Below are 20835 nucleotides of genomic sequence, written 5' to 3' on the forward strand. Positions count from 1 at the left end.
TTTGTTACATATCTTTACTTCCTATGGATGCTGTGAGAGCTGCTGGAGTTACTCCAGCATTTTTGGGTTTTTTTTTTAACTTTGTAATGTGTTGGTCAGACCACAATTGGTGAGCAGTTTTGGGCCCAAAAAGGATGTGCTGACAGTGGAGAAGGTCTAAAAGAGGTTTACGAAAATGATCCTGGAAATGAGTGGATTAATGTCGGAGGAGCGTTTGATGGCTTGGGGCCTGTATTCACTGGAGTTTAGAATGATGAGGGGGAATCTCATTAAAGTCGACTGAATATTGAAAGGGCTGAATGGGGTAGATGTGGAGATGTTTCCAATAGTGGAAGAGTCAGACCAGAGGGAACAGTCTCAGAATAATTGTAAGTCCTTTTAGAACAGAGATGAGTTTTTTTTTAAAAAAAACAAAGTGCTGAATCTGTGGAATTTGTTGCCACAGATGGCTGTGGAGGCTGTCATTAGGCATATTTAAACCACAGGTTAATAAGAGTGTCAAAGATTATGGAAGACAGGAGAGGGCTTTGGTTCGAATGGCAGAGCAGACTCAATACGCCAAATGGCTGAATTCAGCTCCTATGTCTAATAGATTTAAAGTACGAAATGTCATCCTTTTGTTTACATTGTTGCCCTGAGTACTGAACATGTTTATCCTAGCATCTGGATTTGATTCCCTCCTTCTCCCCCCCCCCACCCCCTAAAGAAACGTTCCAGTCCCAGCTATGTCAAGTGCCAATGATAGCTGTACTGCCTCTGAGTTGAAATCTTGTGGATTCTGGTCCTATTTCCAAGGCAAGGTATATGAAACAGTAATGTTTCAATGCATGCTGAATTCTTGTGGAAGAAATTTTGGATGGCATGGTAACTGCTGGTAAGCCCTTGGGTGTGTGGGGGAGATTTGAGGCGTGGAATCACATGGCACTCTATAAATAAAATTTTGAAGAAACGTTTGACCTGGCCTGTATTTGTCCATTAAGCAAGACAGCCAGTGACAGTTCAGCTACTTCTATTATTTTTGTTAAGGAATTTTTAAGCACAGTCAACTCTGGTTTCTGCATTACAGCAATGCATTTCAGATGTACTTTATTGTCTGTAAGGCATGTTGTATTATTTTGGGGAAGTGAATGTGCTTGTACTTTTTCTAAAATAAAGTTTGGACAAATATTAGCAGAAATTGGAATTAAAATATAAAAGCTACTTTGCCGAATTTCTTTCGCAAACAAAAAATTTTTAGCTTGAGCATGAAGAGCAGATTGTCAAGTGTCTTAAATTGCATACGAGATGGTAAAGACAGTTGCAAAGATGGAGCTACACGTCTTGATCAGTTGGGCAGGTGGGTAGAGGAATGGTTAATGGAATTTAATATAGAAATGTGAGGTGTTTCATTTTGGGAGGTCGAACATCGATAGGACCTACACAGTGAATGTTAAGGATCTGGGGAGTGTTGTAGAACAGAGAGATCTCTGAGTACATAGTACCTTGAAAATGGTGTCATTAGTAGGTAGGTTGGTCAAAAAGCCTTTCATCAAGTTGGCCTTCATTAGTTAAGGTACTGAGTATCGAAGTTGGGAGGTTGTATCGCAGCTGATGAGGCCCCATTTGGAGAATTCTGTTCTGTTTTGTTCACAGTGCTATTGGAAAGATTTTGTCCAGCGGGAGAGGATGCAGAGAAGATTTGCAAGGATGTTGCCAGGATTCTAAGACCTGAACTGTAGGGAGAGGTTGAGCAGTTAAGGGAGCTCAGGAGGATGAGAAGTGATCTCACAGAAGTACACAAAATCATGAGAAAAATAGATTGGGTAAACAGAGATTCTTTTGTCAAGAGTAGGAGAATTAATAACCAGAGGATATGTGTTTAAGTTGAGTAGGGGAGAGATTTAACAGAAAACTGACAGGTAACATTTTTTTAAAGAGGGTAGTGGTTGTATGGAATGGGCTAACAGAAGAGTTGATTGAGTGAGGCAGGTTTAAGTTACAATGTTTAAGAGAAAATTCGACTGATACATGGTTAGGATAGATTTGGGGAGATGTGGGTCAAATGTAGATGAATGGGACTTATTGGCTGGCATGAACAGTTGTGCTGAAGGACCTGTTTCCATGCTACATGATTAACCAAGCTCCTAATGTGTGATAAACAAGAATAGAGCATTCCCTGCCCTAAAACCTAACTGGTTTGATAAGGGATTTTAATTATATACTTTGGGGGAAATGACTTGCATAATATAAAGAGATTTTTTTTTTGTCTTGTGATCTCTCAAACTATTGGATAAATTTAGCTTGAAATACTTACAAAATGACATTCAATGATGCAGAAATCTGGTTGTTTGTCAGTTTGGTTTAATTAGGACTTTTAGTGGGAAATGTGTGTTCAGTTTCCTTTAGAATAGTCATTCTCAACAGCATTTTTTTTTGTTTTTTTTTTAACCTGTTGTAACATGATTTTTTTTTATATAGTCGATAGGAAAGAAGTACACAAGAAACCAAAACTTGACTGTTTCACAGGGAAAGGAGGGCCCATGAATTTTGAGTAGAGTCCTTGGGGACAGTGCCATCTTGTAAAACAGTATCTACTTTCAATCTGCGGGAGTCAGCTAATGGATCCCGTGCTTCCGTTGAGGCCTTCTCTGCATCGAAGAGACTGGATGCAGACTGGGAGATCGCTTTGCTGAGCAGTTTTGTTCTGTTTACATCATTGACAGGGGTCTCTTAGTGGCCAACCATTTCAATTCTGTGCTTCATTCCCTCACTGACCTTGTGTACTGTCAAACCAAGACCATGCGTAAATTGGAGGAGCAACACCTAATTTTCTGCCTGGGCTCTCTCCAACTGGATGACATTAATATCAACTTCTCTGGTTTCTGCTAGCCTACTCCCCATTTTCCCTCTTTCCCCCTTCCCTCTGTCTTTCCTCCAGCTCTCCACCCCATTCCTTCTCCATTCACAGTTGTCCCCCTTCCCCTTGTTTATTGTGTGCCCTCCCTCCCTTACCCATCTATTACCTCCTGCCTATGGGACTATGTTCCTGCCTCCACTCACCCCCCATTATTTTGTTTGGGCGCCTGCTTACATTTGTTCATATCGGTCTGAAATATCAGTTATGTATCTTCATCTTTGCTATATAAAGTAAACTCTTTGACAAGCTGAGTTTCTCCAGCATTATTTTTACTTCAATCACAGTGTCTGCAGACTTTTGTGTTTTACTCTCTCATACTTTCAACCTCTCAGCTGCCCCTGAAACTCCAGTAATGCCCTATTAATGTGAAGTAATTGAAACTGTTAAATAGTAAATTATTGCAGAAAAACGGCAATTAAATGAAGCCCAGAGACTAAATACTCTGTACCTCAAATATGATATTGGAATGGTTTTGAAGTTTGCTATAAGCTCCACTGGTGCACCAATATCTTACAGGAAATGGGATCTGCTGCTCCTCTCTTTATTTTCAGTCCCATTTAAAAAAAATTAGACATACAGCACTGTAACAAATCAATTTGGCCCTATGAGTCTGTGCTGCCCAAATTACACCCCATTAACCTACACTCTGGTACATTTTTGAAGGATGGGAGGAAACTGGAGCCCCCGGAGAAAACCACACAGACATGCAGAGAACATACAAACTGCTTACAGACAGCATGGGATTTGAACATAGGTACGGTCCCAACCGTTGGCACTGTAAAGGCGTTGCGCTATGCCAACCATGCTTCCGCAGCACCTAATGTAGTTTAACTTGGAGCAAAAAGATTCATCCATTTCCTGAGAATGAATATTTAGCTAAAAATAAAGCAACCTATTTGTATGCCTGTGTGGTGGGCTGGGTCAACAAACAGCCAGTGCGACAGGGCACAGGGCTTTCCCCCCACCATGCAGAAGTTCCAGGCTAAAGGAGCATGTTGCCAGGGAAACGGCCAGGCGTCACAGCAGCATTATGACATCATTCCCGTGATCGTGTCACCACCCCTAAAAAGGAGCGCACGTGGTTTGAGTAAACAGCAGTTACTGGTTTACTTGCTTGGTGTGGACAGCATTTATTTCAGCTGCTCTGCCTTTAGCAGTGCTACAGTGGTAACCCTGAACAGATTCTAACATTTTTAGAACCTACAACAAGCAGCAAGATGAATCCTGCTGACTAGGCCACAGCCCAAGCGGCTGCCACCAACAGATCTCCTGTGACAGTTTACGACCTAGGCGTCCACCTGCCGCCATTCTGGGCAAACCAGCCACTCAGCTGGCTGCAACTTGCAGAATTACAGTTTGCCCTGCAAGGAATGACAGCCGAGGACATGAAGTTCTGGCACGTGGTCAGTGCCCTGGACCCCGCCACAGCAGCAAAAGTTGGACTACAACCCACCTGTGGACACGAGTACACGATGCTTAAACTGTTTTTGCTTGAGTCATTTGAACTTAGCCGGCACGAACGGGCTGTTCGCTTGCTTAACATGCTGAGCCTAGGTGATCGCAACCTCTCAGAACTGATGCAGGAGCTAGTGGCCCTTGCAGACGGACACACAAAGTGCTTCCTGTTTAAAGCCCTGTTCCTTTCCAAGTTGCCAATCCACATTGCCGCCGCCATCTCCAACATGGACTTTGCCAACATGCACCTCATGGCAAGAGCAGACTGAATCTTCCACACTCCGCAACCTGACTCCATCAGCGTGCAGCCCATTTGCGCAGTGGGAGCAACAGCACAAACCTCAGCCACCTCGTGTGCCTATGATGGCTATTGCAGCAGTCCAGCCACAACACAGCGACTGCAGCGACAAAACAGCAGGGTACTGCTACTACCACCATTGGTGGGGCCGCAATGCCAGGTGGTGTGTACCGCCTTGCACCTTTTAAGGCAGCAAACCCAGTCTGATGCAGGAAAACGAGCAAGCCAGCTGCCTCTAGTGGCTTCGGCAGCTGGCACCAGAAAAGGCCTGCTTCACCTTTGCCACAGGAAGGCCCAGATAGACACTGAAGCAGAAATCAGCCTAGTTCCACCCACTTTCTTTGAGTGGAAGAACAATGCCAGAGACAGATACCCCATCCCACACATACAGGACTTTGCCACACTACTCCAAGGTGCCGAGATTTTTTCCAAATTCTATCTGGTGAAGGGCTACCTCCAGATCCCAGTGCACTAGACAACGTTCAGAAAACTGCCATAATCACCATGTTTGGCCACTTCAAATTCCTGAGAATGCAATTCTGGCTGAAAAACTCAGCCCAAACATTCCAGCGCCTCATGGATGTAGTGGCAAGTGACCTTGAAGGGATTTTTATGTACCTGGACGAGATCCCCATTGCCAGCCAAGATGCCAGGACCCACAAAGAACATTTAAAACACCTATTTGCCCGACTGCAGGCTTTTCGGCCTAACTATGAACCCGTCCAAGTGCCAGTTCAGTTTGTCCACCGTCGACTTCTTTAGGCACCGTTTCTCCAGCCAAGGAGCAACACCTTTGCCTCACAAGGTAGAGGTCATTTGGAACTTTCCCAGGCCCAAAACCATCAAGAGCCTGCAGCAATTCCTTGGGATGGTGAATTTCTATCATTGCTTCCTCCCAGGAGCGGCATCCACCCATATGGCCTCTCTTCAACCTTGTTAAGGCAGGTAACAAGGAGCCCAGCTGGTCTGCGGAGGCACTTCAGTCATTCGAGGATTCCAAAACAGTACTTTCCAAAGCCATGTTCCTGGCACACCCAGATCAGACATACCCTTGTCGTTAATGACAAATGCCTCAGACCGGACAGTGGATCCCCAGTGGCGGCCACTCACTTTCTTCAGCAAACACCTCCAACCACCCGAGCTGAATTACAGCACTTTTGATTGCAAACTGCTTGCAATGTACCTGGCTGTACACCATTTTCAGTACATCCTTGAAGGCCAAGTATTCATGGCCTACACGGACCACAAGCCGCTAGTGCAGGCGCTAGGCAAAGTCTCAGACCCATGGTCGGTGAGGGAACAATGGCACTTTTCGTACATCTCAGAATATACAATGGGAAGTCCAACATGGTTCAGCCCAACGATCTCAAAAGTGATGGGTGGCATCAACACAGCTGAGCTCACCAGAGACCAGGCTGAAGATGCCATCACACAGGCATAGCACACTGTCATCACCAGCCAATAATTGAGGGGTTTATGCCGGACTCAGGATGCCCAACACTCCTGTGCGATATGTGTATAGGCCAAATTGCTCGCGACCTGGAGACAGTGGGTATTCAATTAAGTGCATAAAATCACTAATCTTTCCATCTGGTCAACAGTCCACCTCATTTCAGAGAGGTTCATATGGCATGATCTTCGGCGCGAAGTTTCACTTTGGGCAAAAACCAATGTACAATGCCAATGAGCAAAAGTCCATCGGTACACTAAAGGCCCAGTGCAATGTTTCCTGCCTGCTGCGGACAGATTCAACCACGTGCACTTTGGTCATTGTAGGACCCTTCCCATCAGCTTGGGGATGAGGTACCTTTTCACTGTGGTCAACCACTTTACAGGCTGGCCAGAGGTGTTGCCCATGCCGGCCTGCGACATGGAGACCTGTGTTTTTACCTCACAGTGGGTCGTCCATTTTGTTGTCCCTTCCCACATAACTTTGGACCGGTGAGCCCAGTTTACCTCTTCCCTCTGGACGACCATGGCCAAATTCTGCAGCAGCTAGCTACACCACACAAATGCCTACCACCCCCAATCCACTGGGCTGATAGAACACTTTCACTGACATCTAAAAGCAGCCCTAAAATCACAGCTGCATGGCCCCAACTGGATGGATGAACTCCCATGGGTCCTGCTGGGCATCTGCACAGCACCTAAAGAGGACCTCACCACCTCATTGGCAGAAATGGTCTATGGCACACTGCTCTCCATCCCAGGTGATGTCCATTCCAGCTCCACAGAACCACCACCAAACGCTCTGGACATCCTACAATGGTTGAGGAACCATACCGCCTACCCATGTCCAGATTCTGCCACCACCCACAGGACGCCTACCAGCCACGACCCGCAAGAACTCAAAGCTGAGGATTTTGTCTTTGTAAGACAGGGCAAACCAGATACCCCCCTGCAGTGCCCTTATGTACTTTCAAGGTACTGAGAAGGGTGGGGGTTATATATACTCTAGAAATTGGATACAGGCACAACATGTTTACAGTTAACCGCCTCAAGAAAGCCCACTTGGACTGTTCAGAGCCTTTTCCCGGCCTTACACTAAAGCGTCGGGGGTGCCAGCCCAAAGACAATCTCCCAAACCTCACCCAAGAGGCTGCAATTCTGGGGGAGGTGGTGTAGTGGGCCAAATCACCATGGCGAACAGCCAGTGCAGCAGGGCACATGGCTTTCCCCCACCACACAAAAGTTCCAGGCTGCAGGAGCGCCTTGCCAGGGGAACGGCCAAGCCACAAAACAGCATTATGACATCACTCCCGTGAGCCTGTCACCTCCCCTAAAAAGGAATGTGCATGGTTTGAATAAACAACAGTTACTGGTTTACTTGCTTGGAGTGGACAGCATTTATTTCAGCAGCTCTGCCTTTAGCAGTGCTACACCTGCTACATCATCCTTTGCATTATCTATTCCTTTGCTCTTTCCATAGCTACTCCATCACAACTAAATGCAGAGCCAAACTGTGGTGGACAGGGTGGGTGGGGGGGGGGGGGGTGGAGGGGTAAGAGGATTGTAATGATAAATGGAAATGTTATGTTTTAATTTATCTTGTATCAGTAAAATGTACAATTCAACCTGAATTGCCTGGATTTTGCTGATGCTATATTTTCTCTAATATTATGAGATTAGTCCAGTGAGTTATCTGGTGAGTGTTCCATAATGGGAGAGTGTGTAGATGAAATGTGCATTAAATTCTACCTTTGATTTGGCTATTAAGGAATGCACAAGAATTACTGTTTGTCCAATGTATTTTGCTTCACTCTTTGCAAATGGAAGTGTGTAACCTTAATTTTCTGCTGTAGCTCTTCCAAATTTGAACTCTCCTAATCAGCTGATATTTAATTTGAATCAATGTGTTGTGTTTAGCACTGCCCACTTTTGTTGTTGTAATGCATCCTGACTGGCAGCTAATTTCTTTTTTTTTAGGGGTTAATTGAAAATGTAGTGGCATTAGCGGAGAACACAGCTGATGAGCTTGCTCGCAGTGATGGTAGAGAGGTGCAATTAGAAGAGGATCCTGATCTACAGCTGCCTTTTCTTTTGCCTGAAGATGGATATTCTTGTGATGTTGTCAGGAACATTCCCAATGGCCTTCAAGAGTTCTTGGAACCACTCTGCCAGAGAGGTACTTCCCCCTTTTAACTACCAATGTGAGTGATACAAATAAATGGATTGACGTAGCAAATACAGGCTTATTACAGAATTATCTGCATGTTACCTCCCAAATGCCACTATCTTTCAGTGTACTTGAATCAACAATCAGAAAGCTGAAAAGGCATTTGACAGGTACAAAATAAGAAGTTGGTACATAAATTAAAAGTCCATGGTATTGGAGGAAATGTGTTAGAATGGACTGAACAATGGCTATCTCAGAAAATTAGAGATGGAATAAATGGTCCTTTTCAGACTAGAAGGTGGTGAAGTACTGCAAGGATCATTTATTAGCCCACAGATATTTACCATTTACATTATTGGCTTGGAGGAATCAACTGAATGCAAGGTTCCTAAATTTGTCAATGATACAAAAATGGATAGAAGAGCACATTGTAATAAGGATTCTGTAATGCTGCAACAGGATAAGAGTGCAAAAGTATAATGGACAATTGTTAGCAAAAAGGAATCACAGTGTATTATAACTAAATGGAGAGCTATAGCAACTGAGTGGAAAAAGTGATGTAATAAGTCACAAAAAGCTAGCAGGCATACCCAACAAGTAATTCAGAAGGCAAATGGGGTTATGACCTTTCTTGTAAAGGGTTTGTAATTTAAAGATGGAGGTTTTGTTACAATTGTTCAGGGTGTTATCTAGAATACTGTGTGCAATTGTGGTCACTTTACCTGAAAAAGATTAATGCTAGACGCCATACAAAGGAGATTCTCCAGGCTATTTCCTGGGATAAGACTGTTGTCTGACCAAAGGATTAAATAGTTTGGGCATTTATTCATTACGAGTTCAGAAGAATGAAAGGTGACTTTATTCAAGCAAATAAGATTTTTAAAGGGTCTAACAGAATTGATATTGGGATGGAGACTATTTTCACTGGTGGGAGAGTCTCAAACGAGGAGACAACTACAAGATGAGCCAGTCATTCAAATCCTTAATTTCATTGTAGAGGGTGGTGAATCTGTGGAATTTTCTACCCTGACTGCTTGTGGAAGCTGGATTATTAGAAGTATTAAAAGTGGATAAATGTTTAATGGGTTGTGGAATAGAGGGGTATGTAGAAATTTCACAGGAGTTGAGACTAGCATAGATCAGCCATGATCATATTATACTCCTATTTTCTTGTGTTCAGAACCAAACATACTAAGATATATACTGCATTTCAGTTTTTGTCACAAAAATACCAATGGAGTGAGAAGGGTTCTTCTGCGGACAGACGGTTATTCTCGAGCATTACATACAGCAGTGAAGGATCACAATTAAAAAGATCAATTTTTAGCAATCAATGAAGAGTACTGTTATAGGCTTCATTCAATCAGGCCTTTTGGCTGCATTGAATAAGCTGTTTTTAAACCAGTTGCTGCATATTTTCACAATCAAACCTATCTCCGATGGGAGGAAGGAAAAAAATCCAGGTTGTGTTGAAACTTCCAATGTGTTGGCTGCCTTTGCTAACAGTGGGAGAATTAGATGAGTCCATGGAGAGGAAGGAGCTGTGCTCGCTATCCTCTAGATCTTGAGCAGTTCCCATACCTAGACTTTCAATTCTTTTCTGTATTTTGTATTGATACCTGGCCCACTACTATAGTGTTGTCAGCAAATTTGAAGATTGATTTTAAAGGGCATCCTCGAGGGGGCGCTGACGTTGAGTGTGGATGTTACCCACTGTGTACAGTTTATTTTTGCACTACCAATTACTGGTAATTCTGCCACACCCACAGGAAGAAGGAATTTCAGGGTTGTATGTGATGATGTGGATGTACTCTGACAATGAAGCCCATCTTCACTGAGATTCATTAGACAAAATCATGCATTCAGTTGCAGAAAGGAGGCCTAGATCCTGAAGATTGGGAATGAGGTTTCTGGAAACAATGGTATCGAAAGCAGAGCTGTAGTCTATGAACAGAATGTTATAGCACAGTACAGACCCCCTCAGCCCATGTTGTTGTGCTGACCTATATATACCTACCAAAAAAGAGTAAACCCTCCCTGCCTCTTAACCCTCTATTTTTTCTTTCATTCAGAATTAGAATTTATTTCGATTTGAATGTCTGTTGAATCGTTCAAAAAATAAATTTTATGAATGGGGTGAGAAAGCTCATAAAGTATTAGCTTGGCAATTAAAAAAAGAACAGTTATCTAGGATTATACCAGCTATTAGAAATAAATTGGGTATTACTTTTAGTCAAAAAGAAATTAACGATGAATTTTGTAATTTTTACAAAAAACTTTATTTGACTGAATGTAAAGAGATAAAAGAAGATGCAATAGACTCTTTTTTGAAAAATATTAATTTACCACAGACAAGAGTTAGATAAACCTTTTACGGATAGTGAAATTGAAATGGCTATAAAAGATATGCCAAATGGAAAAGCGCCTGGTGGAGATGGTTTTTCTATTGAGTTTTACAAGACTTTTTATGTTGATATATCTTCCTTATTTAAGAATTACCCCCTCCATAAATGTTCGTCCGCAAAGCCAAGCCAAAGAGAGAGATTTAAGAATGTAATACTGACTACCAGCCCCCCCACATCTCCATCGGGCACACAAAACTCAAAACGGTCAACCAGTTTACCTATCTCGGCTGCACCATTTCATCAGATGCAAGGATCAACAATGAGATAGACAACAGACTCGCCAAGGCAAATAGCGCCTTTGGAAGACTACACAAAAGAGTCTGGAAAAACAACCAACTGAAAAACCTCACAAAGATAAGCGTATACAGAGCCGTTGTCATACCCACACTCCTGTTCGGCTCCGAATCATGGGTCCTCTACCGGCTCCACCTACGGCTCCTAGAACGGTTCCACCAGCGTTGTCTCCGCTCCATCCTCAACATCCATTGGAGCGCTTACATCCCTAACGTCGAAGTACTCGAGATGGCAGAGGTCGACAGCATCGAGTCCACGCTGCTGAAGATCCAGCTGCGCTGGATGGGTCACGTCTCCAGAATGGAGGACCATCGCCTTCCCAAGATCGTGTTATATGGCGAGCTCTCCACTGGCCACCGTGATAGAGGTGCACCAAAGAAAAGGTACAAGGACTGCCTAAAGAAATCTCTTGGTGCCTGCCACATTGACCACCGCCAGTGGGCTGATAACACCTCAAACCGTGCATCTTGGCGCCTCACAGTTTGGCGGGCAGCAACCTCCTTTGAAGAAGACCGCAGAGCCCACCTCACTGACAAAAGGCAAAGGAGGAAAAACCCAACACCCAACCCCAACCAACCAATTTTCCCCTGCAACCGCTGCAATCGTGTCTGCCTGTCCCGCATCGGACTTGTCAGCCACAAACGAGCCTGCAGCTGACGTGGACTTTTTACCCCCTCCATAAATGTTCGTCCGCGAAGCCAAGCCAAAGAAAGACAACTTTATGATACTTTTCAATTACCTGAGTCCTGTTCTAATGCTATAATTACAGTTATACCAAAAAAAGATAAAGATCCCTTACAGGTAGCTTCTTACCATCCTATATCTTTGTTAAATGTAGACTATAAAATAGTGGCTAAAGTTATGGCTAATAGGTTGGCTCAGTATTTACCAAAGATAATACATCGTGATCAAACAGGTTTTATAAAAAATAGGTATGCTTCGGATAATATTCTACGATTAATTACTTTGATAAATAGATCTAAATCTCAGAAGAATTATCCAATGGTGGTTTCATTGGATGCAGAAAAGGCATTCGATAGAGTAGAATGGAAGTTTTTATTTAAAGTACTTGAAAAGTTTTCGTTTGGTCTCTCATTTATTGGTATGATTAGGGCTCTGTATAATGGTCCGAAAGCTAGAGTTGTTACTAATGGTTTGCTTTCAGAATCCTTTAATTTAACAAGATCTACTAGACAAGGATGTCCATTATCACCTGCCTTGTTTGCTTTAGTTATTGAACCTCTAGCACAATTAATACGTCAGAATGATAGTATCAAAGGTATGAGAGTCTTGAATGAAGATTATAAAATAAATTTATTTGCAGATGACGTTTTGCTGTATTTGGTGGATCCTGATGTTTCTCTGCCAGCACTTCAAGATTCCTTAGAGATTTATGGTCAATTATCTGGTTATAAGGTTAATTGGACTAAAAGTGAAATTTTATCAATTAGTAAAGATGATTATTCAATGTTTAGAAATATTACGAATTTGAAGTGGACAAAACAAATTAAATATTTGGGAATTAATGTTAATACTGACTACTAAAATTTATATTCACTTAATTATCCTCCTTTAATGAAGAAGATTAAGGCAGATTTAGTTAAATGGAAAGATTTACCTTTGGGTTTATTAGGAAGAATTAATACTATAAAAATGAATATTTTTCCTCGTATACAATATTTATTTCAATCAATTCCTTGTTGTTTACAAAAAAGATTTTTTAAGGATTTATATAAAGTAATTAGGGATTTTTTGTGGAAAGGAAAATTTCCTAGGATGGCATTGAAAAAATTGATGTGGGATTTTCAATTTGGAGGGTTACGGCTACCTAACTTTCAATTTTATTATGAAGCAGCTCAATTTAGATTTCTTAGCGCATTAATGGCCACACAAGATACGCCTAGTTGGGCACAGATAGAATTGGCAGTTATTTCTGAAAAATTTTCGAATGAATTTTTATTTCGATGGAATAAAAATTTGTTACGAACTTATGATGTACCAATATTGAAACATTTAATGAATTTATGGACAAGTAAATTACATAAAATGGGTTTGAAAAATAAGTGGTCAGGAAGATTACCATTATATAATAATCAACTTGTTCCTTTCACGGTATCTAATACTATTTTGAAACAATGGGAGGAGAAAGGAATACATCATTTATCTGACTGTTTTTTAGAAGGTCATTTTTGTTCTTTTGTAGAATTGCAAAAGAGATTTGATATAAGTGGTTATTCTATATTTGTGTATTATCAGTTAAGATCTTTTGTAAAACAACTATGCGGTTGTCAAATGAATTTACTGTCTGAAACTGATTTTGAGAAATATGTGCTCTCATTTCCAAAAAAGGGTTATACATCAGGTTTGTATCGTATTTTGTTGGAAAGTGAAAGTAAAATAGATTGGGATAAAGATAAAATGAAATGGGGGAAAAGATTTAAATTTAACATTAACTGAAGAAGATTGGTCTGAAATCTGCCGTAATAGTGTTCGAAAATTGATTAATGCTAGATTGGCGATGATTAATTATAGTTTTATACATCAATTATATTTAACACCCGAAAAATTAAAAAAATTTGGTTTTAGTAAGTCAGATCTTTGTTTTCGTTGTGATCAGGTTTCTGGTACTTTTTTACATGCTGTTTGGTTGTGTGATCGGTTACAACAATTTTGGAAAGGTATTCAATCTGTATTTAATAATCTATATAATCTTCATATTGTATTAGACCCTGATATATTTTTATTAGGGAATATGCAACCGTTGATTGATTTAGAATTAGATAATTACCAGATCTCTTTTATTTACTTAGCGCTGGCAGTGGCCAAGAAATGTATAGCGATTACTTGGAAGAATAGAAATGTATTGTCTTTAGATAGGTGGTATTCAGAGATGAAGTTTTGTTTGGTTATGGAAAGAATATCTTTTTCTATTCAAGATAAGATGTCTTTTTATGAGTTAAAGTGGACCCCATTCATTGATTATATACAATTTAAATAAGTTTGAATTAATCATTTTTTTCTTTAAAAAAACTTTTTTTATTATATATTTTTTCTCTGTATATGTTTTCTTTTTCTTTTTTTTAGTTTTTTTATTATTAGTTGTTTTTTCGTTTAAGTTATTTTTGTTTTTGTTTTTTCATATTATATAATTTAAAAAAATTTGGATTAATAATTAATACTTAATTAATTTTTTTTGTTTTTTAATATATATCGATCTTTTTTTTAAGATATATATATATTTTTTTATTATACTAATAGTATTAATTCTTCACTCTTTATCGTGGGGATGGGGAGGGGGGGTTTAGGGGTTAAAAATAGTTTTTTTTTAGTCTTAGTTTTTAGTTGTTAGGGGGAGATGCCGAGATTGGTATTGTATTAACTATGTTACTTTGTACTTGTATTACTTTATTTTGTATTTTTTCTGTATGTGAATTACTTACTTTATTCATATGTTAAAATTAATAAATAAAGTTTTGAAAAAAAAAAGAATTAGAATTTATTGTCATGAACAAGTCATGAAATTTGATGTTTTGCAGCAAAGTCTTAGAGCAAACATTCATATTATAACCATCTGACAACATTATTGTAAAATTTTTAAAAAATTAAAATAGTAGTGCACGAAAAGTAAAGCAGTGTCTTTGGTTCATTGATTATTCAGAGATCTGATGGAAGTGGGAAAGCAGTTGTCCTTGTGCCGTTGAGTGCTTGTCTTTTGGCTCCTGTCCCTTTTTACTGATGGTAACACAGTGAAGAGGGCATGGCCTGGATGGAGGGGATCTTTGAGAATAGAGATTGCTTTTTTAAGACACCACCTCATGTTGATGACCTCGATGGAGTGAAGTCTGGTGCCCATAATGTTGCAGGCTAAATTAACCCTCTGGAGTTTATTCTTGTCCTGAGAGTTGTCGCCTCCATACCAGACAGTGATGCAACCAGTCGGAATGCTCTCCACAGTACACCTGTAGAAGTTTTCAAGAGTTTTTGGTTACATTCTGAATCTCCTCAGACATCTCACCTCCCAACCCCACTCAGAGCTGCCACTAAACCCCCCCCCCCCCACCTCATGCCATTGTATGGGGGTGCGCTCGGGATGGGGCAGCAGCACGAAAAGGTTTAGGAACCACCATTCTAGCTCTACACCCCCATTCCCTTTGTCCTATCAGAGTGCCCTCAGCCTCTTTCATCTATGGCCCCCAATGCTCCCCCAATCTCTGTTCACATATTACCTGCTAGGCTGTACTCCCTCTATCCATCCTCTACTCTTTATTCTGCCCGTTTCTTGCTCATCCTGATGGTATTGAAATATTTTGCTTTCCCATGGTTGCTGCCTGACCTGCTGAGTTCATCCAGCAATTTCTATTGCTCCTTTTTTTCTAGTATCAGCCATTTCTCTGCCCATAATTATACCTGATCAGTATGCTATTGTACTCTTTTTTTTTGACCTGCTACACTGTCCACAGCTCCACCATTCATAGTATCATCTGCTAACTTACTAATCCACCCACCAACATTTTCATTTTTATAAACAATAGATATACAGATATTCCAATACCAAGTCCTGTGGCACACCTCTGGTTACAGACTTCCAGCTAGAATAACACCCTTCCACAAATACCCTCTGACTTCCATGAGCTAGCTAAGTTTGAATCCAAACTATCAATTCACCATGAATCCCAGCATGGTGAACCTTGTCCTGTGCAATTCTAAAGTACATAAACAGCATCCACTGCACTATCCACATCAACCACCTCGAGGGTGACCATCAAAAACCCAAATTTGAAAGACATGACCGGCCCCACGCATAGCTATGCTGAAAGTACCTAATTTGACCATAACTTTCCAAAATGTGTATAAATCCTCTCCAATGGTTTCCTGACTTCTGATCTGATAGTTATCAGCGTATACTTTTATGGACTATTTATATTTCCCTTCTTGAACAAAGGTACAATATTCACTACTTTTCAGTGCTCTGGGATCTTGTATTTTGCTAGTGAGGATACAAAAAATACAAAGATCTTTGTCAAGGCCCAGCAATGTCTTCATTTGCCTTTACCAATGAACTACAATGTATCCTCTCAGACCATAGGGATTTATCCATCTTTGTATTTCTCAAAAGAATTAGCATCTCTTTTCTGATCTTTGTCAAGGTCCCAGCAATTTCTTCACTTGCCTTTACCAACGAAATTCAGTGTATCCTATCAAACCATGGGGTTTATCCGCCTCGGTGCCTATCAAAAGACCTGGCACCTCTTTTCTGATTGCAAAATGCCCTAACACATGTGTAATCTCCACACATCCTTAGCCAAGGATTGGAAGTTGACTCTTGTTGTCCCGTTGTTTAAAAAGGGCTCCAAAAATAAACTAGGTAATTATAGCAGAGAGCCAAATGTCAGTAGTAGGTAAATTATTGGAAGGAGTTCTGAGAGACAGGATATATAGGTATTTGGATAATCATGGACTGATTAAGGATAGTCAGCATTGGTTTGTATGTGGTAGGTCGAGGTTGCCTAGAAGGTAGATGAAGGAAAGGCTGTGGATGTTGTCTACATGGATTTTAGTAAAGCCTTTGACAAAGTCCCACGTGGGAGGTTAGTTCAGAAGGTATTGACATGAGGTATTCAAAGAGAGGTTGTAAACTGAATTTGAAATTGGCTGTGTAGGAGAAAACAGTAGTGGATGGTTGCTTCTCAGATTGGGGGCCTGTGGCTAGTGGTGTGCCTCAGGGTTCCATGTTGGGACCATCGTTGTTTGTTGTATATATCAATAATCTGGATGATAATGTTGTGATTTAGATCAGCAAGTTTGCTGATGACACAAAGATGGGAGACATTGTGGACATGGAGGAAGATTTCAAAGCTTGCAGAAGGATCTGAGCCAACTAGGAGAATGGGCCAGGAAGTGGCAGATGGAGTTTAATACATACAAGTATGAGGTGATGCATTTTGGAAGGACAAACCAAGGTAGTAGATGTATAGTAAATGATAGGGCACTGAGGAATGTGGAGGAGCAGAGAGATCTGGGAATATGAATACATTATTCCCCAAAGGTGGCTTTGCATGTGGACAGGGTTGTAAAGAAAGCTTTTGGTATCTTGATATTTATAAATCAATGTATTGAGTATAGAGTTGGAATGTTATGTTGAAGTTGTTTAAGACATTGGTGAGGCTAAATTTGGAATATTGTGTGCAGTTTTAGGTGCCTAACTACATGAGGATATCAATAACGTTTAGAAAGAATGCAGAGAGATTTACAGAGAGATGTTGCTGGGTCTTCAAGAGTTGAGTTTCAGGAAAAGATTAAACAGGTCAATACTTTATTCCTTGGTGCAAAGAAGAATGAGGGGAGATTTGATAGAGATTTACAAGATTTTGAGAGGTATAGGCAGTGGATGTAAATGGACTTTATCTACTTGGAGGGAGATAATTACGAGAGGTTATAGTTTTAAACTGAAGGGGTAAAGGTTTAGGGGGAACATTTGGGGTAAGTTCTTCCCTCAGATTGGTGGGAGTGTGGAATGAACTGCCATCTGATGTGGTGAATACAGGCTTGATTGTGTGTTTAAAGAATAAATTGGAAAGGTATATGAATGGGGGAGGCCTTGAGAATTATCGAATGGGAGCAGGTCAGTGAGACTAGGCTGATGATGGTTGGCACAGACTAGAGGAACTGAATGGTCTGTTTTTCTGTGCTTTCAATCACTATCCCCCACAACATTCTGCTTGGTGAGTACTCACTTCAACAGTCTGCTCAGTAAAAGTTTCCTCCTTTGATTGGTCTTTTCCTTTCTCTAGTCATCCTAATGTTTTTAATGTAAGTATAAAATGCCTTGGATTTTCTTTAATCCTGATTCCCAAGATAATTTCATGGCTCCTTTTGGCCTTTTTAATGTCTTGCTTAAGCTTTTTCATGTAATCTTTGTATTCCTCCAGAGCCCAGTCTGATTTTGGCTTCCTACACTTCACATATGCTTCTTTTTTAGACTAGATTCATGGCTCCTATTGTTACCCAATGTTCTCTAATCTTGCCATCCCTGACCTTCCTCTTTACTGAAACCCTGCTGGTCCTTGAACAGCTCCTATATGACCATTTTAGACTTGTCAGATAATAACTGCCCACCTAATTAACTTCCTCTAGCTCCTGTCTCATAATGTCAGACTATAGTACACTCGAGTCTGCAGTTTCTGGAATCTTGAGTAAAGAGAAATTCTCTTGGAGAAACTTAGCAGGTTGAAAGACATCAGTGGGAGAAAGTGAAGAGTCAACATCTTGGGCCAGAACTTTTCATCAAGATTACAGTTTTTCCTCCCCCAATTTAGTATTTTCTCATGAGGTAAAGGCTTAGTAGCTATCTTGAAACTCAAAAGGAATTGTGATCACTATTCGCAAAATTCTCTTGCACTGAAGCTCTGATCTTCTAGCCATGTTCCTTTCCAATACAAGATCTAGGTCCCATTTACCTACCTCTCTATCCCATATAAAGGAATAAACCCAGTTTTGTTCCTCTCATCATCAAGTCAGTGAGACAGTTCAGACATCTAAATTCCAAGTACTGATCCAGGATCTTTGTTCATAAGCCTATCCATAATAAACACACTGCAGCCCATCAGCTGCACTGAATTCTGAAGCTAAACACAATCTGCTAGAGGAATTCAGTGGGTCAAGCAGCATCAGTAGAAGAAAAAGAATGGTCGATGTTTTGAGCCAAAACCCTTTACTGAGACTGGTTAAATATAATAGAAAAGCCAGTGGAAAGAGGACAGGGTGGGAAGAGTGGGACAAAGACCTCGTATGGAATTGGTGAATCGGGTCAAGGTGAAGTACAATGAACAAAGGCAGAGGATCAGCAGATGCCAGATGAAGGAGGCACAAAGAGCCAGTGGGGTCAGGTCGAGGAAGATGAATTGTATATGTGACAGGGTATTTTGAAGTGGCTTGGGAGGAATTGATAGAGCAGCTTGCACACACACATTTTAAAACACAATTTTTGCAGGACTTTTGCAGAGTACTTTTAGCAGAAAGCAAGAAAGTAGCAACGGCAGCAGCTTGCCTGGGAGAATATCTGATCTTTGCAAGTTGAACAGAACAGCTTTGCTCTCAGAGAGGGAGGGAGTGAGAGAGAAAGAGTCACAGAAATCAGTTCCAGAGGGACAAGCTGACAAACTTTGGAAGGCTGTCTGAACAAAGGAGAAGACTCATGGTCTGAAAGGTGCCCTGAAAGTAAGGATCATCTGGAGAACCCTGAAGGGGGCAAGTTTCATCAGCAAGACTGGTTGAGAAGGAATCAGTTGAAGATATCCTGGAAAAGGAATCTCTCTCTCAAAACCAGCAAGAACCCTCCTGAATGGTAACCATTTGCCTGTTAAGCACCAAAGACTGGTGAACTATGTCAATGCTAACTTCTGTGCACAGTAGAACCCGTGAGATTGGACTGTGATCCAAATAACTTTTCTAATCTTAAATATACATTACACACACCTGCGCTTAGTATTAGAGGGGGGATTAAGTGGGTTAGGTAGGTTAAGTAAGTAGGTTAAATAAGTTAAAGTTTAATTCTGTTTTCTTGTTCAAATATAATTAAAAACTACTTTTGTTTAAATAACCCTGTATTATAGTCTATATCTATTGCTGCTGGTTTTTGGGGTCCTCTGGACTCCATAACATATATAATGGAATGGGTGATTAGAAGACAAGTCAGCAACTAATTGAATCTGATAACAGATGGTGGGTTTGAGATCAGATGTAGTGGAAAGGGGAAGAGATCGAAAGAATCCAGTGGGACTTGGGGTGGGATGGAACCAAAGAAGAAGGAGGGATAGGAATGGATGGGAGTTGGTGGAAAAGAAAGCCAAAAAAAAGAAAGGGGAAAGAGCAGAAATAGTACAAAAGTAGAGAGAGAGAAATAAGATTGAAAGAGTGCAGAGAAGATTTACAAGGATCTTGCCAGGACTTGAGGAACTGAGTCACAGAGAAAAGTTAAACAGATTGGCACTTTATTCCCTGAGGTGCAGAAGAATAAGGGGCTATTTGATAGAGGTATACAAAATTATGAGGTATATAGATGGAATAAATGCAAGTGGGCTTTTTCTACTGAAGTTGGATGAGACAAGAACTAAAGGACATGGTTGAAAGGAAATGTTAAGGGGAATTTCATTCACAGAATGATGAGTGTGGAGCAAACTGCGAGCTGAAATTGTGAATGCATATTCAATTTTGATATTTAAGTGAAAAAAAATTGGATAGGTACATGGAGGGAAGGGTATGAAGTGCTCTGGTTCAGACGCAGGTCAGAATAGCATTTTGGCATAGACGAGAAAAAAGGCCTGTTTCTGTGCTGTAGTCTTCTATGGTTTTATGGACTCGTAACCTGGTTAGAAAATTCTATGTTCATGCCATTGGGCTCTTGACTCCACAGGTGGAAAAGAAGGTGGTGTTCCTCTAGTTCATAGATTCTTAAGGTGGGGTGTGGGTCTTAAGAATATTTTAGTGGGGCATAGGAATATTTTGGGAAATAATTAAAAAGTTGGTTTGAAAAAATAAACTTATTATGGTGGTGTGAAAGATGTAACTTGGCAAGTAAAATCACTTGGTTCTTTTTATTTTCATAGCGTGTTTTTTCTCTTCCAATGTTTCTCCATTGTTTCTCTTATTTTAACTGTTGTTATCCTTGGTTAACATTATAATTAATTTTTTTCTGACCAGTCTTATTATCATCCATTCCAAATTATCTCATTGTGACGAGGATTCCAAATTATCTTAACAGTCATCCATACCCCTTTTTCAGTTCAGTAGTGAGTGAGGCCTGTATCTATATGTATCTTTGTGCACTAGCGTATTGATAGGGGGGCAGGGGGTCCGCCCCAGGTGCCAACCT

At 40.7% G+C, this 20835-nt stretch overlaps 1 protein-coding gene across 7 annotated transcripts in view; it reads left to right on the forward strand.

Moving 5' to 3' along the window:
• Positions 1-20835, forward strand: part of afdna (afadin, adherens junction formation factor a) — a 310032-nt gene that overhangs the window by 205692 nt on the left and 83505 nt on the right. For all 7 annotated transcript variants that reach the window (XM_069932147.1, XM_069932152.1, XM_069932148.1 and 4 more), the window contains one exon: positions 8076-8274. In XM_069932147.1, the coding sequence (XP_069788248.1) occupies positions 8076-8274 (199 nt within the window). The remainder of the gene's footprint in view (positions 1-8075; positions 8275-20835) is intronic.

The sequence above is a fragment of the Narcine bancroftii genome, chromosome 4 (assembly GCF_036971445.1).
Source record: "Narcine bancroftii isolate sNarBan1 chromosome 4, sNarBan1.hap1, whole genome shotgun sequence".
NCBI lineage: Eukaryota > Metazoa > Chordata > Chondrichthyes > Torpediniformes > Narcinidae > Narcine > Narcine bancroftii.